This window comes from Pelophylax lessonae (assembly GCF_965119305.1).
Source record: "Pelophylax lessonae genome assembly, chromosome: 3".
NCBI lineage: Eukaryota > Metazoa > Chordata > Amphibia > Anura > Ranidae > Pelophylax > Pelophylax lessonae.
The window spans coordinates 277,586,199-277,603,396 of NC_138770.1; the positions used below are offsets into that span (position 1 = coordinate 277,586,199).

At 42.0% G+C, this 17,198-nt stretch overlaps 1 protein-coding gene across 1 annotated transcript in view; it reads left to right on the top strand.

Annotated features, from left to right (window-relative positions):
• The window catches only part of PIK3CA (phosphatidylinositol-4,5-bisphosphate 3-kinase catalytic subunit alpha), a 318,657-nt gene that overhangs the window by 214,618 nt on the left and 86,841 nt on the right, over positions 1-17,198 (top strand). The window contains exons 14-17 of the mRNA XM_082248881.1: positions 1,556-1,727; positions 1,932-2,038; positions 2,155-2,276; positions 9,040-9,118. Coding sequence (XP_082105007.1) covers positions 1,556-1,727; positions 1,932-2,038; positions 2,155-2,276; positions 9,040-9,118 — 480 coding nt within the window. The remainder of the gene's footprint in view (positions 1-1,555; positions 1,728-1,931; positions 2,039-2,154; positions 2,277-9,039; positions 9,119-17,198) is intronic.

A 17,198-nucleotide genomic window follows, 5' to 3' on the forward strand; every position in this document is an offset into this window, starting at 1 on the left:
GGTCTACTTATTTACTGAAGGTCCCTTTCGCATGCCAAATAGCTGCACTAAAATGGGAAAAAATTGTTAAAAAGAAAAAGTTGATATACTTATTTATGCTGGCTTCTATACTGCAGATGATGACTTTACTATTCTTCCAACAAGATACTGAGGGATGCTGGGTAGTCAAAATCTTGCAGGATGACACTTCAACCCAGTGCAGAGGTATCTCCTAGTGAGATTTGTTCTACGCTGCATTCCCTGGAATTTTGTTGGAAGGATGTCTCACTTACCTATGGTAAAGGACACTTGGGTTAGGTATATTAAAGTGATACTAAACAGAGAAGTGTTAATTGCCCTATTACATTCACATAAATCATGTATATCATGTCACTATATTTTTTTTTTTTTTTATCCTCTAAGTGCCTTCTTCCTGCAGCACTGTTGTGTGGTTACATGATCTTGCTCTGTTATTTGGCATCTGCAGGGAAATATATTTGAAAGAGGCTTCTATTACTTTGCTCATGTATGCCCTCTACAGTAGGAGTCTGTGCCTAGCCGACCCGGATTGGTGCTCTGCCACATGACTAAAAAAAAAAAAGTTTCAGAAGGGCAATTTAAATAAAAGTATGAATACTAAACTGTTTTACAAGCCCTTATAAATCTTTAATGACCATCAAAGGCTCCTTTTTTACTTTGCAGGTATTAGCAATTACATTTGATATATTTAATACTGATTTATATTAAAACTAAGCTTTGTTGTGAGTTTCTTAGTGAATGCAATCAATCGGCATGCTATATCCTGCTCCCATTGTGTTTTGGCAGTTGGAGGATATGGACAAGGAGGGAGGGAGGGGAGTGTCATTTACCACTGTATATATGCCCACATGTGAACTCTATAGTCATGTGGGCTGCACAGATCACAAAAAGAGGAAATGAGGAGTAGGGATGGGCTCAGGCATGTTCAGATCGTAGTCCCAGCCCACCTGAGCAATCCCGCCAGGAAGCCCTCACTGCACACCGCCAATCATAGGCAGTGAGGCATCTCCCAGCCCACAACTGCACATGCTGCCTATGATTGTTGGTGTGCAGTGACCGCTTCCTGGGGGGATTGCTCAGGTGGGTTGGGACTACGTTCCGAACACGCCTGAGCCCATCCCTAATGAGGAGCTTAGAAGGAAACCGATATTGAGCATGCTCTGTAGAGGACACCAGCTGGTCTACACAATCTGCAGTGAGGATACAGAGAAGCTGGGCGAGACAGCTGAAGGCAGGATAAACCAGGTATCCTTTACACAAAACCAATGCTTCAGTTGCTTTGAGTATGTAATGAGAGTTTGTTTTTGTTTTTTAATATAATCTTGGTTTAATGACGCTTTCAAAAAAAAAAAAAAAAAAATATATATATATATATATATATATATATATATATAATTTTTTTTTTTTTTTTCTTACCGATTTTTATTTTATTGCAGTGTCTTGGTATGTAAGCAAACCTATGTCATGTAACAATAGATTTTCCCTAAAATGAGTGCATTTATAATAACAGTAACAGATACTGAATTTGTCTTGTTAGGTCAGAAATGCACAACAAAACAGTGAGTCAGAGGTTTGGTTTATTGCTGGAATCATACTGCCGAGCCTGCGGCATGTACCTCAAGCATCTGAGTAGACAAGTGGAGGCTATGGAAAAACTCATAAACCTCACAGATATCCTAAAGCAGGAGAAGAAAGATGAACCTCATAAGGTTAGTTCTTTTTTTTATTTTTTTTTATTTACCAGCCTCAAGGTAGGTGTGTGTGTGTGTGTGTGTGTGTGTGTGTGTGTGTGTGTGTGTGCGTGTGCGTGTGCGTGTGTGTGTGCGTGTGTGTGTGCGTGTGTGTGTTATCTTCGACACTAAGGATAAAACGTCATACTATATACTATATGTTGATTACATCATGTTTTATAGGTCCAGATGAAGTTTCTAGTTGAGCAAATGAAGAGACCAGATTTCATGGATGCATTACAAGGCTTTACCTCACCCCTTAACCCTGCTCACCAGCTGGGAAACCTCAGGTAAATTCAAACTATGGCTTTTTCTACATGTAAATCTATTTATGCCATTAGCCTAACAAAGTTTCAATTGTACAAGTGAAAAGGTTTATAATGTAGCTTCGTACTCTCCTCTGTAGGCTAGAAGAGTGCAGAATAATGTCTTCTGCAAAAAGGCCGCTGTGGCTTAACTGGGAAAATCCAGATATTATGTCTGAGATGCTGTTCCTGAATAATGAGATCATCTTTAAAAATGGAGATGGTGAGTTAAAAATGCACCATTATCTTTGATGCATCTTGTACTTGTTTTTGAGGATTCCACTAACTTTAGGCTGCATTTATTTTTGTTAATGCAGATTTCTTTTTTATCTATTCAGGGACTAAGACAAAGGAATTCAGGAAGTCGGTTAATAAGGTTGCCTTTAGGAGATTGGTACACTGGCAAACAGAAAAAATTGTAAAACAGCTCCCCCATAACCCCTGCCCAGAATGCCTCCCTATTTTGCTAGTTTCATTGGCGATGGACACCTTTTGCTTCAGCTTTACTGAAAAAAAAGCCTATTTTTGTTACTTTCTTGCTTTGTGGATTTTTCCTTTGGTGATTTCTGTGAAAGTTCCTCATTTACATTGCTGCCTGAACTGGTCTCTGAGTAGCAGTTATCCATGCAAATGTTTCCTCAGCCTTACCTTTGTTCATTTTCAAACCCCCACTGGACTTGGCGTGTGGGGCTAGCCTGGAATGTAACCTTAACACAGTGGGGTCTGCATTGTGGCACTTTCCTGACCTCTTGTGTTGGTTAGCCACAGCGCACTTTTCTTGATCCAGAACCCTGGCACAGATCTATGTGTGACCCTGTCTCTGAAGGCTCACTTAGTAAGTAAGGCAGGTTGGGTTGAAACTACCTCCACTTCCACTGACTTTTTACATTTTTCTACCATTTTATTGCGAAAAGTTTTAAAGCTGGCGGACCATATGCAGACGTCATCCATTAGGTGGAGTACTGCACATGCTTTCCAACCATTCAGCTTGGGGGAAACAACATCCTGCTTTGGCTCCTGCTTCCGAAGCATCATGTGGCTCTCCAGTCTTCGGTCTGTTTCCACTATCCTCCTACAGTAACTTGGACACTTCAGGCTTCCTTAAACCCTCATCAGTACCAGCTGCCTGGGTTTGCCTCGCTTTGGGGTTAGTTGTATTACCACTGTAGAAATACAACATGTCTTCACTAATCTGGAGGAGAGGCCTGCTGTTCCAAGCCTTGGGTCTTTTGAATCTCCTACAGCTGCAAAACCTTTCTGTTTCACTTGCTATTTGGCTCATTCCTCTATGCAGACTATAAACACTCTGAACCGTCTTAGATCCCCTTTGGGAGTGTGGCAGAACCTTTCCCCTTGGAGAGAAAATTGGTGGTCTGATCCCACAGTACATGCATCAGTGATCCACCTTAACAGAAATACCAAACAGGATAAAGGTGTGGTAACTATTCTGGGTTTCACTGACAGAGTTCCTCCATACATTTTAAGTTTGAATTGACTTGTGTTGGCCTCTGTCCTATGTGGATGGTAACTATGTGGTTGTAAACGCTTACATATAACCAGTGAAGTGATTAGCCTCAGGTGATACACAGTGATGAAACAAGATCTCCTACATACATTGTACCTGTTTATCTGCCGCATCTTTTCTGTACAGCCTTCTACAACACTCAGAATATACATAGAATCTGTCAGCATCTTTCAGCAGCACAACATAAGGTGCAGGGATCTGATGTTAAACACACTGCATAGCTAAGGGAGAAGCTCTGAGCCCAATTGGAGGTAAGGGACACCCCTCTCCTCACACTACATGGAGGAAAAGCACAGCTGTGGCTGTCAATCACAAGCTGTGTGCTAAAGTTCTCCTCCCCCACCACCATTTTTATCTTGGTGTCAGAGTGGCCAGAAGTGGCTCATAACTGAGGAACAAGGCAGCAGTGAGAAATTTCACTCCAAGCTTTAAATAGAGACAAGTACACAGTATGGAAGAATGTGCTTTTTTCAGATTTCGTATCTAAGGTCCAACCACTATATGCTTGCCATACCGCTTCAGGATTGGTAGGTCTTCCACCTCTAAGGTTGGTCCCCATTTCATAGTGCTAGTGCAGCTGGAGCGAATGTGCGCTTTGTGCTTTAGTTGTGATGGCTTGTTACAAGCATCTAAGCTTGTATCTCGCGATTGGACTGATGTTCATACAGATGCACAGAGCTCTCATTGGTCTAGTTGGGACACATCCTAAAGAGCATTTGCTTCATCCAAAGAGCATTTGAACTGATTACCCTTTGGGTGAGGTCCTTAACACACAAGTCCATCTAGTTCAACCAATTAAAACAAACAAAAAAAAAATCCTACAATCCCATATACACAATCCTATACCCACAGTTGATCCAGAGAGAGGCGAAAAACCCAAGCAAAGCATGATCCATATTGCTACAGCAGGTGAATAAAAATTCCTTCCTGATCCCCCCGAGAGGCAATCGGATATTCCCTGGATCCACGTTACCTATAAATGTTTAGTACCCAGGTATAATGTGTATATTTTAGGAAAGAATCCAAGCCTCTTTTAAAGTAAGCTTTTGAGCTTGTCAGAACCACCTCTGGAGGGAGTCTATTCTACATTTTCACAGCTTTTACTGTGAAGAAACCTTTCCGTATTTGGATATGAAATCTCTTTTCATCTAGATGTAAAGAGTGCCCCCTTGTCCTCTGTGATGACCTTAAAGCGGAGTTCCACCCTGGATTTTTTTTTTTTTTTTTTTTAATACCCCCGGGACAGTCAGGGCTAGTGCATTCCACAATGGCTAGCCTCTGATCTGTCCCGGGTTGCACTTACCTGTTAGGACAAATACTTACCTTGCAAACGTCTTGTCCAGCGCTGCCATCTCAGATGTGGGCAGCTTGAAGCCAGCGCGTCCTCTTCGGCGTCTTCTTCCGCCTTCTTTGGTCCCATGATGCTCTGCGCCGGCCCCGACGTCACTTCCGGGTCGCGCGCGTCATCCCTCCACAGCTTCTGGGCATGCCCAGAAGCTGTTTAGAAGGGGATGACGCGCGCGACCCGGAACTGACGTCGGGGCCGGTGCAGGCGCAATGATTCCTGGGAGCTATGACGTCCAGCTCCCAGGAATCATTGCAGAGCCAGGAAGTGACGACGGGCCGCGGCCGAGGAAGGAGGAAGAAGGAAGTAAGGTAAGTATATTTTCTTCGCTACGAGGTAAGTAAAAAAAAAAAAAATATGCGATTTATCCATTTCTTTTTCAGGTGACCCGGAGCGAGAAGATGGAGGTAAGTATAAAAATAGGGTGGAACTCCACTTTAAAGTGAATAACTCAACACTAAGTTCACTATATGGACCTCTTATGTATTCGTACATGTTGATCATATCCCCCCTTAATCTCCTCTTCTCAAGAGAGAATCAATTCAGTTCCTCTAATCTTTGCTCATAGCTGAGCTCCTCCATGCCTCTTTATCAGTTTGGTAGTTTTCCCTTCTCTGCACTTTCTCCTGTTCCCCAATATCCTTTTTTGAGAACTGGTGCCAAAACGGAACTGCATATTCCAAATGATGTCTTAATGATTTGTACAGGGGTAAAGTGATATCTCTCTCTCTCTCTTTGGAGTCCATACCCCTTTTAATACAAAGGATTTTGGTTGCTTTGGAAACCGCATCTTGGCATTGCTGGCATTGCATGCTATTATTAAGCTTATGATCTACCAAAACCCCCAGATCCTTCTCCACCATTCATTAGGTATGTCACAGGTGGCCAGAGTGTTCCTTCCATTTGCAAGAAGTGGCAAATGATTGGCATCAATCCCACCCTTCCCCTTCATCTACTTCAACAGCAGGTACCTGTAGACTTTCAGAGCCTAAAGCCTAGTACACACGCAACAAATTTCCGCCGACCGGTCGTCCATCTTTTGTCCAGAGTGGTGTTTTGTTGGTTGGAATGTACCTAGACTGCACACGATTTTTCCCGCACGACAAAATTCTACTTCAGAAGTGATGTCATGTGTTGGTTTGCTTTCTTTGTGTTCTTTCTTCATCTTAGCATGCCCAGTCTTGCTCATAAGATTTTTCCCTGTCGAAATCCGTACTGACTGCACGAAAATCGGACGGGTTTTGACGGAGGACAAAAATTTTATAGCCTGCACACCAGATTTTTTTCGGCCGAAAAGTCGGAGTCCGTTGTCGGAAGCATCATACTAACAAGCCGAAAATCGGCAGATCGGTCGTCGGACGAAAATTCCCGGCTGAATTTCGACGCTTGTTTACGAGGCTTTACTCCGCGCAGCCTGTTGGGCTCTAAGCCTGAGGTCAATTATTCCCTTTGATAAGCCCTTCTGCATGATTTTGCATTCCCTCTTCTACAAGTGGGGGGCTGTTTTTTACATATGGGTGATTCCTGGAGTAGTTTGCCTCCCTGACATTTGGGTGCTTAGACCACACATTTTATGTTTGGCATTTTTTTCATCTACCACTTACCATTCGTGTGCTATCTATCAACACTCAGCACTGTGTGTCTTTTTAGGTCCTCCTGGATTCCCTACACCCCGAGACCCCCTTGTTCCTGGGTTGAATGGGGTAAACTCTTCCCCCCGCCCTTCACTTAAAGGGGCATCCCGATGTCTAGGGATTTAGTCTGATTCCCCAAAATATAGTGTGCCCACTTGGTCAAGGATTTCTTCTGCAAGTCTGCTCTCTGACTTGGACTCCTTGTGGCATCACTTAACTGTCATTAGATCTTCTGCTCTGGGAAGGCTTAGGAGTTCTCCCTGTGACAGGATGAATGGCCCAGTCCCTACACTGGTAGGCGCCAAGAGTGCTACTCTTAATAGCACTTGCTTAGAGACAATGCCTTACCATCTGTCAGCAAAGGATCTCCAAACTGGAAGGAGAGGTGTGCACATCTGGGTGATTGTCATCTCATGCATGGCAGAAAGAAACCATCATTGGAGGAATCTTAATAGACTTCAATGGGCTTCTATACATTGATAAAGCCTTTAAAAAGTTTTTGATATTTTGTTTTATTAATCTCCTGACTTGTGTCTGTCCACAACTTTATCCTAGAGATCTTCTGACAGTGCCTTGCCACCCATAGTTGATTGTTTGCTTCAGTTGCACTGCCAGAAACTGAAATGCTCCAGGAAAACGATTTTAATGCTGAGCAAATCTAAATGACCACAGCTGATCAGTTAGTGTGAAGTGGTTAAATGGTTTTGTGTGCAATTAAGAAGGTAATTGGCTACACCTAATTGAGTTTACAAGTCCTTTTTAGGAGGGGGTGATCCTTTTTCCAACTTTTTTTTTTTCTGACATGTTAGTGTAATATCTCTTACTTGGATGTTATAAGTAAATACGGCTGGTTAAAATAAAAACTGTCTGTCTTTATTTCAGGCTGCAAAGCAACAAAATTTGATTTTTTTTTTCTTTTTTTTTAAAGCGGGGTGATTTTTTTCTATACCCTCTGTACTTGGGGAGGTTTCTCACTTGGATATCTTGTTACAAGATTGGTTGGCTGTCTTGCCTGGCAGCTTCATCCTTCATTTCCTGATATCCAAGAGCGGAGAGTGTAAGATTTGGAAATTTCACTTGTAGACTGACCGGTCTTCTCCTTTTTGATATGTTTTTGTCCAAGCTTCCCACTGGGGACCTGTTCTTCTGGGGATTCCTCCCACTTTTCTTTTATGTTGACCATACTCTATTGTTTATCTACTGCTTCCTTTATCTGGTAGATGTGTTTTCACCTGCTCCATCTTTAGTTTTACAGCCTCTTGCTGGTGCAGGCTCAGTGTTCTTTTTGGTGGAGTCATTTCCATTGAAGGTGAGCTCTTCTGTAATGGTCTTCAACATCAGCTTGAGTCTCTCTCTTTGACCTGCTTTTGGTCGCTGGCAGATTCCCCTTTCTTGCAAAAGACTTTACACCATTTGGTTCAGATTCGGGCCTTTGGGTAGTCCCGAGTTGCGCACAGTTCCTAGTCTCGTCTTGGATCTGTCAATGACTGTTGCCCACCCCTCAGTTGGATTGCTTTTGGATTTCCCGACTCTGGGAATTTGTTCCTCAATGGACAAGAAAGGAAAAAAAAAAAGTTTTTTTTTCCTTTTAAAATCCATAAAATTCCATAAAATCTTTTTTTCTTGGAGTCCATTGAGGGAACGCAAGAATTCCGAAACATTTGGGTTATACTACCCCTTATAGGCAATTGGAACATTGGTATACAGCAAAAAAATTAAGTTGGCCCCCATAAAACCCATGCTTTACCCAGCCTGTCTCTGCTTTCTAAGAAAGCAATATATATAGGGCCAGAAAAAAAGGGGAGGGACAGAAAAGAGATTCTACAGCAAGTTCAAAAATAATATATTTTCACCATCCATTCCCCACTTCTGTCATGGGCTTGTATATTAATTTTCTTTTCTACTGTTTGTGAATAAAAAATTGCTAATTTCACCATAGGAAAGTTTTTTTCTTAACGCTTATTGTTAAAGCTGTTTTGCCTAATTTCTCCACTAATTTCTGCCTTATTTAATAAGGAAAATGTTTGCCGATGATGAACTTTGGCTATTAGAATACACTGCACATGATTTTACTCCACAAGAAATTTCAACAATAATTCAAACTAACTTACCTGTAATCCCATTTTGTCGCATTGGAGAAAAACTAGTAAAGGGTACACTCATGCATACACATAATTCGTTCACTTCACCTCAACATCACATCGTTTTATTTATACCTTAGACAATGTTTGGGCTAAAATAGTGCTGGAAGCGTAAGCTTTTTTTTTTTTTTTCTATTTATTTTATGTACAGTCGTAGGCAGATTTTGTAAAGCAATCAGAACAGTGGAGGACAGCTTCTGACATTAGATTTAACCTGTTTGATTCTTGAACACCCAACATTTTGTCCTTTAAGATCACTGGGTGTTTTTCTAGGTTTTGTTTCCTTACATTTGTTTTAACTAAATGCAGATTTCAAGGTATTTTTTTTTTTTTTTTTACAGACTTGCGGCAGGATATGTTGACACTTCAGATTTTGAGAATTATGGAAAACATTTGGCAAAATCAAGGACTTGATTTACGGTAAAAATAATTTATTACATTTAATTTTATTGTAGGTACTTGTATAGTGCTGTCAATTTACGCAGCGCTTTTACATATACATTGTACATTTAAATCAGTCCCTACCCTCAAGGAGCTTACAGTCTAAGGTCCCTAACTCATTCATACTCACTCATAGTAGGGTCAATTTAGACCGGATCTAATTAACCTACCAGCATGTCTTTGGAGTGTGGGAGGAAACCGGAGTACCCAGAGTAAACCCACACAGGCACAGGGCGAACATGCAAATTCCAGGCAGGTAGTGTTGTGGTTGGGATTGGAACCATCGACCCTTTTGCTGCTAGGCAAAAGTGCTAAACACTACAGCACTGTGCCGCCCCTTTTTTTTTTTTTTTTCTTTTTTGTAATCACTAATAGATTGTGTACTGCTTAAAAACCTTTAAGGCTCCATGTACACAGGGCGTTAGGAAAAACGTGCTGCAAAGCTAGTTCGGACGCCGGGAAAAAGCAGCTGTTAAACGTGCTTTCAGTGGGGGTTTTTTTGGTGTCTCAAGCCAAAGTGGTGGGACTTTGTGGGCAAGTAATGATATTTAGATCAAGAAGGTAAAAAATAATAATTTTGGATTTATTCCATTAATACATATAAACATACATATCGATAATGTGAAAGTTGGTGTTTGGGTATAGGCCCAATGTGATAAAGGTTGGTGAAAGAAAGATTCTAGTGAATCTGTGACATATGTGGTAACTTGTGACAAAGATATGGATATTGTCTCTGTGTTTCCTGTAGAAATTCCAGGAAAGGGTGGTTCACAGAGTTCGGCTGTTTGTAGCCTTTTTCAAAGATTTTTTGTCACCCAGCTGTAATGTATAAGCAATAACATTTCCGTTATTGGAAATATACATGCAATTTGAGTTACAAATAAATAATAATATAAGGTATTTGTACATACATAGTTTATCTTTGTTTCTGCAAAAACTTTTTCTCTCTGTGTCCTCAAAAACTGCAGCAAGGAACCGTAGTGTGCCTTGGTCTGGAAGGATATATATTGTATGCAAGTTTAAGTAACATATATAGGCGTTTATACCATGTGATTTTGGTTATTTTCATTTACTCACAAATAAATTGGGTGTAAACGTTCATGTATGGGTAGCCAGGTAAGTTGCAGCACTATCCTGAATGATCCGTCCTAGGGAAGATCATATAGATGTTTATTTAGATGCTTATTACATCAATTTAGTGAAATCAACAATATTAGTGACTTTTACATGGATCTTAATGCCCATTGTAACTTACTTTTGCCAAGTATTGTAGGGGGAAGAGAGGAAAGTGGTTCTTCCAGCGCCGCAGGTAAATTGCAGCACTGTTCTGGTGGACCGTTCTAGGGAGATCATGTGGATGTTTTTGTTTCAGTGCTTTTACATTAAATAATGGTGAATTTGCAGTATTTATTAGGTGACTTTTCAGTATTTTTACATGGATCTTCAAGGTCCATTGTAACTTACTTTTTGCCAGGTGTTAAAGAGGAGAGGAGAAGGTGGTTCTTCCAGCGCTGCAGGTCCGTGTCCGTCCTGTTCCCTCGCCTGGAGGGAAGTGAGGAGAGACGTCGGCTCCCCGGCCTTTTAAAGCTGTTCGCGCACGCGCAGATGGCGCTGCACGTACTCGGCTTTCTTGTCAGTGACGTGGTATCTCCGTACTGCGCATGCGCCTGGGTGATGCGCGCACAGTACTAGCCAGTCTGACTTTGGGCCGCCGACACGGAATGGGAGACTTGAAATCATCTGACCGCAGTCAGAGGGGGAGGTGTCTGTTAACCCTTTCAGGTCTCATTTTCAGCCCCTGTCATTGTAGATAACAAAGGCTTACCGTGCCGGGTGCAGATTTCTGGGGACAGAGATGTTTGCCATTTGAAACAAAGCATACATTTAGTGATGTATAAACAGTAATGTTTGCAATTCATATAAATAGTAATAAAACAATTTATTGACATATAATTGTAGTTTTAACAGCAGTTATAATACGATGATTGCCCAAGGTATATACTCTCATGGGGGATGTTGCAGGTATACCCAGTAGTCAGGTATACCAGAGATGTTTTGTCGGGAGTTCTTTAAGGACATTCGGTTTTTTACCTCATTGTGGAGCCTAACTAGATCCTTTTTGTTTCTTATGGAGGTTATGTGCTGGTCAAGCTTTTGGATGGATGGGATGTCTCTTATTGTGATTTATTTATTTAATTTTCGGTGCTCTTATAGGTTACTTTGTTCTTTTTAAAACCGTACTATCTATTTATTACCACTTTAGTGGGTACTGCTTGGTAACCGAGGTTTTTGGTGAATGGATGGGATATTCCCTAATCTATTCCTTAGGAGTTGTGGGTTTCAATGTAGCGACCATATATTATAGTATTTATTTAATCCGTTTTACCTGAGGCGAAACCCTCAAGGAATGGTCTGAAACTTTCAATTTCATTTAGACCTGGGTATTTTGTGGCATTGAGGCGCCTGATCCATCTCATTTCCATTTGCAAAAGTTTCTTGTTCCAGTCGCCTCCTCGTTGCGGTATGTGCATTCTTTCTAGGGCGATGAATGTCACTTTGGGCATTTTATTTTTGTGAATATATTTGACATGTCTGCCAAGGGGTAAATGGAAATTACATATTTCCATTGTGACGAGACCAATCTCGCCACTGGGCATCGGAGAAGCCTGGTTGCTCGCCTCCTGCAATGTGACTATGGACCCTCTCATCAGCCCATGCTAAACGTAAACCCCATGGCGATTTGACTGTGTGTGTGGCATCTGAGCGCTGTTTGGATATGTTGGGCGCTCAGATCCAGGCTATCTGGGGATGGGTTGAATGTGGGGGTTCTGTTCAGTAGACTGGGAGTTATGCATTTTTGTGTCTTTTTGTGTTTCGTTAACCATGTGGCTAATGGAGTCTTGCCTCTATCCTGGAAGCTAAACCTTATTCCTGTAAACTGTAAGGCACAGGAAGTGCACTCCTAATATGGTCATTCCAGGAAGTTCAATGTGGAGACGGGCTGTCTAAACAATGTTGCTTTTGGTCTGAGGTGGCTTTCCATTCACCTATTGTCAGGTGTGCTAATGACCTCACCTGTTGTCTGCTAAGGGATGTATTGAGACTCAGAGTAATGTGTATTGAGGGCTCGTTGGGGAACCATTGTTCGGTGTCTGGCCTTGTGTACATTGATTACCCCCTGGGGGCTTCTGTCTCCTTGCACATGACAGTCCTTCTGGTCAAGCTATCTGACCAATCACTGCTGACTCATTTTCAAGCCCTCATTTGCATGGCTGGAGAGGCCCTCATTTGCATGGCCGGAGAGGACCTTATGGGGAACTGCAGGTACTGTGCAATTGACCAATGGGAAAGCGGTTGTTGGGGGAAGGATGTTCCAAATTCTGTATAAAAGTGTGCTGTGTTCTTCCAATAAATGTTGTTCCTGTTTTACCCTCAACTCGGAGCTTTCTCGTTTTTGGAGGGGGATTTATTATACAGAAAGCCGTTCGATTGTTTGGGGCTCTCGTTGGATGATTATTCGTATGCTGGTGTGCTACAGGGGTAATTCGTACATGCTGCAAAGGTGGTACATCCACTAAACGGCAGTTTCATTCCCTTTTTACGCTGAGGTTCGTAAAACATCCATACTATGGATGTGCTTGTTAATTCTTTTGCCCATTTCCTGTTTTGTTTTACCCACATAGTATGATCCGCACTCACACCTCATGAGGTGCACTACTCCCCTCGTCTTACAGTTTACGTAATGGCGGGGTTTGAATATCTCTCCATTGTGGAGGATTGTGTTTGTACATTTTTTAATCACACTGCACTGTGCACAAGTACCACAAGGGTATGTACCCTTGTCTTTGCAGGGATCCTTCCTTCGTTCTTTATATTCGCTGTGTGTTAGGTTTTGTTTGAGTGAGCCGGCTTTTCTATAGGTGACTAGTGGGTTATCTGATACAAAATTCTTCACCATGGGATCTTCGTTTAGGATTGTCCAATGTTTTTGGAGAATTTGTTTGATTTTTTGATGTTCGTTTGTAAACCTTAAGATGATATGGGTTTTTTCTCCTTGTTCGCTTGTTTTGTCGACATCTTTGGTTTTGAATAAAATTTCTTGTCTTTCTCTTTTTTTAACTTTATTAAACGCCTTCCTAAGTGTGGTTCTGGTGTATCCTCTTTCAATTAATCTACCTGTAAGGAGATTGGCCTCTTTCTGAAAGTGGTCTTCGTTTGTACAATTCCTTTTCAATCTTAGGTACTGACTGTACGGTATTGCTTTTTTTAAGGATGTTGGATGAAAGCTTGATGCATGCAGGATTGAATTTCCTGCTGTTTCTTTACGATAAAGAGTTGTTTTGATTGTTCCATTACGTTCTTTGAGTATCCATGTGTCTAAGAATGCAATCTTATTCTTATCGTAGTTAAGTGTAAAAAACATGTTGTAATTGTTAGTATTCATAATTTTCAGACAATCCTTAATTCAATTTTCTGGGCCTGTCCAAATGATGAAAATGTCGTCCGTTGCCACAGTAGTATATTATTTACAAAGATACTGTTTTTCTCTTCTGCCAGGAAGCTCTGCACCCCCCACCCCAAAGCACCTTGCCCCCATGTTGATGAGGACAAGGGCCTCATCCCCACAACCCTGGCCGGTGGTTGTGGGGTCTGCGGGCAGGGGGCTCATTGGAATCTGGAAGCCCCCTTTAACAAGAGGGCCCCCTCCCTGTGTGAATGGGTATGGGGTACACTGTACCCCTACCCATTCACCCCATAAAAGGCAGTGTATGTAAATAAAGACAGGAGACGTTTTGGAAAGTTTATTAAAAATCTTCATCCGGTCTTCTCCCTCTCCGTTCTTCTCCCCCTCCGCTCTTCTGGTCTTCTGCTCTTTTGCTTTCTGCTCTTCTGCTCTTTGGCTGTCCGCTCTTCCGCTCTTTGGCTGTCCGCTCTTTTGCCCTCGGCTCTTCTTCTTCCTCCGGTCCTCCTCAGACGATGTCTCCGGTGATTATGCCGGTCTCCGGTCTCTGCAGCTTGTTATATAGCCATTGTGGGCGTGGCCGCCAGGTGGCGTCATCAGAAGACCCCACCCCCCTCATGTCATCTGTGACATGGGGGGCGGGGTCTCCTGATGACGTCACCTGGCGGCCACACCCACAATGCAGAGACCGGCATAATCACCGGAGACATCGTCTGAGGAGGACCGGAGGAAGAAGAGGAGCCGGGGGCAAAAGAGCAGAAGAGCGGACAGCAAAAGAGCAGAAGAGCGGAGGGGGAGAAGACCAGATGAAGAAAAACTTTCCAAAACGTCTCCTGTCATTATTTACATACACTGCCTTTTATGGGGTGAATGGGTAGGGTACCCCATACCCATTCACATAGGGAGGGGGCCCGGGATCTGGGGGGCCCCCTTGTTAAAGGGGGCTTCCAGATTCCGAAGAGCCCCCTGCCCGCAGACCCCCACAACCACCGGCCAGGGTTGTGGGAATGAGGCCCTTGTCCTCCTCAACATGGGGGCAAGGTGCTTTGGGGTGGGGGGTGCAGAGCTCACTCGTCCTCTCCCCCTTCCTGCCCTACCGGGCTGCATGCTCGGATAAGGGTCTGGTATGGATTTTGGGGGGGGGGGGGCACCACGCTGTTTTTTGGCGTGGGGCTACCCTCAAATTCCATACCAGACCCGGGCCTGGTTTGGAACCTGGGGGGGGACCCCCACGCAGTTTTATTCCCATTTTTGGCATGGAGTTCCCCCTCAAGATTCTCACAGTGCAAGTCGCACCACAAGTCAGATCATCCTGATCCAACTTGCGGTGCGCCTTCCATTCAAATCAATAGGCTCCCATAGGGAACCATTGATTTTGAATGGAAGAAAAAAAAAACGTATAACGTGGCTGAACGTACTTTATCACGTTCGGTCCCGTTTTTGCGTTTGAAACGCCGGAAAACACCCATTCGAACGCAAATAATTGCGTTCCAAAAAACGTCCCTGAACTCAACTGCCTGCAAATTACTGTAAACGACTCTGTGTACATGGACAGATAAGATAACATGTAGGTGGCTTCAGGGGCTTCTGACAAAAAAAAACGCCCAACTGCTCCTAAACGTCCGTTTACAACGTCCCATGTACATGGAGCCTAATAGAACGTTAATGACTTCCAGGCTGCAATCTGATTAGTGCGCTTCAATTTGAGTTCAATTGACTACCAGCATAGTTACAGCACTTGCCTAGTCAGTCTGCATCTTTATAGCACATGGTGGTTTTGTAACCTTTTAGTGCTGGAGCCATGGGTTCAATTCCCACTTGAGCTCTCCATAAATTAAATATGTTCTCCTCTTGTTTGCCCAGGTGCTCTGGTTTTCTCTCCCAAACATACTGGTAGGATAATTGGCTTCTGTCAAATTTCCTGCTTGGAAGAAAGGCTTAGTATTGTGTTTTTCCATATTTGCATCTACCCAGAAAACTTCAGACAAAACTTTTTTTCTGAATTTTTATGAAGTGGAGTAGTATTAGAAACAATCAGATTTTTTTACTGCTGTGTCTTTACGTTAACAAGGTAAAAATGATGGGAAAATAATTAAACATAAGAATAACATTCATTTGATAAACCATTGCACAAATGTTGCGCAACATAAACAATTGCAACTGCTGCCACAAAGCTTCTAATAGAAAATATATAATTGTTAGGGGGTTTAGGTCATTTTCTAACAAACAAAAAAATGACAGATTTTAACACATTTGAAAAACTGGTCAAAAAGTGGTAAATAAAATTGGCTAAAGTTGAGATTTTGAATAGTATTTCTAAATCTACCTTAATTTGTAAAATACATTTACTTGGCAAGTTTCTTTAGAAACCTACAAATACAGTGTGTATTTCACTGACAAGGGTACATGACAAGATCAATAAGCAAACAAATGAATAGTGTGCTTTTTATTTTTATTTTTTTTTACAAAAAAAAAAACAATCCTTTTTAATTTACAGTACAGCAAACGAATTGTATTCATGGACCAGTGCTTAAATGCAGGCTACCTTCAGGTGACTGGACACAGGCAAAAGAAAACTTCCTAGGGCCACCCCTAGCTAGAGTGCACCATACAGCCGAACCCACTCGGGGTGTTTGATAGTGTCTTTAGGTAATGGACCTATTTTTCTTTTTTAAACTATTACATTTTTATCTCTGAAGTTTCTAGCAATATTTGGCTGCTTACTTCCTATAGTTACCTAGCAATGTCCAGATTGGTTACTCCCGGTGTGTACCTTTTGGGAGCATAGCCGTACCCCACTACCTTGGGGGTTGCCCTGTTGGGTACTGGATTCTGTTTTAGGCACTCACCTTGGCACAAATTATAATTTGCCACAGGGGGCCAGAGCCATGGTTAATTCCCTTGGCTCCCAGACCCTGAAGATACCTTTTTGAAGGTATGCCCACCATGACTGGCAACACCTTGACCTTGGCTTATTTTTGGATAAGTCAAGACGCTGATTCCAGGCTGTTTAAAAAAAAAATAATAATAATTTTTATTGAGTTTAGACAAAAACATTTCAAGTTTTCCAGAAGTACATACATTTTGTCATAACATAGGGGAGAGAAAATGTCATAGAGATTTAATCCGTAATAAATACAGTAAAGGACAAGACTCCTGTGATTTAAAATTTGGCAGTATCATCTGCTTATACAGTATACAATTCTAGCAATAACATTGTACCTCGTATGCCATGTCTAAACCTTTACAGTCCCATTCAAGATTCATTCTAGTTAGTCAGGCTGCAATCAGAATATGAAGGCTCATGGTCCTAAACTGTTTTGGTACATTCTCAAATGTGAGATCCAGAAGGGCTAATGCTGGTGAAGGTGGAATGATACATCCTGTAATAGATGATATTTAAATACAGAGTTCCAGAAAATCAATATGGATTTACATTGCCATAATATGTGTAACAAGTTACCTGGTTGTCCACATCTTCTCCAACATTCTGTAGAAGAATTTGGATACTTCTTCGATAGTCGAACCAGTGTCATGTACTATCTATACTTAATTTTAAGTGTATTTTCCCAATGGGATACACAGTGAGAAGCTCTA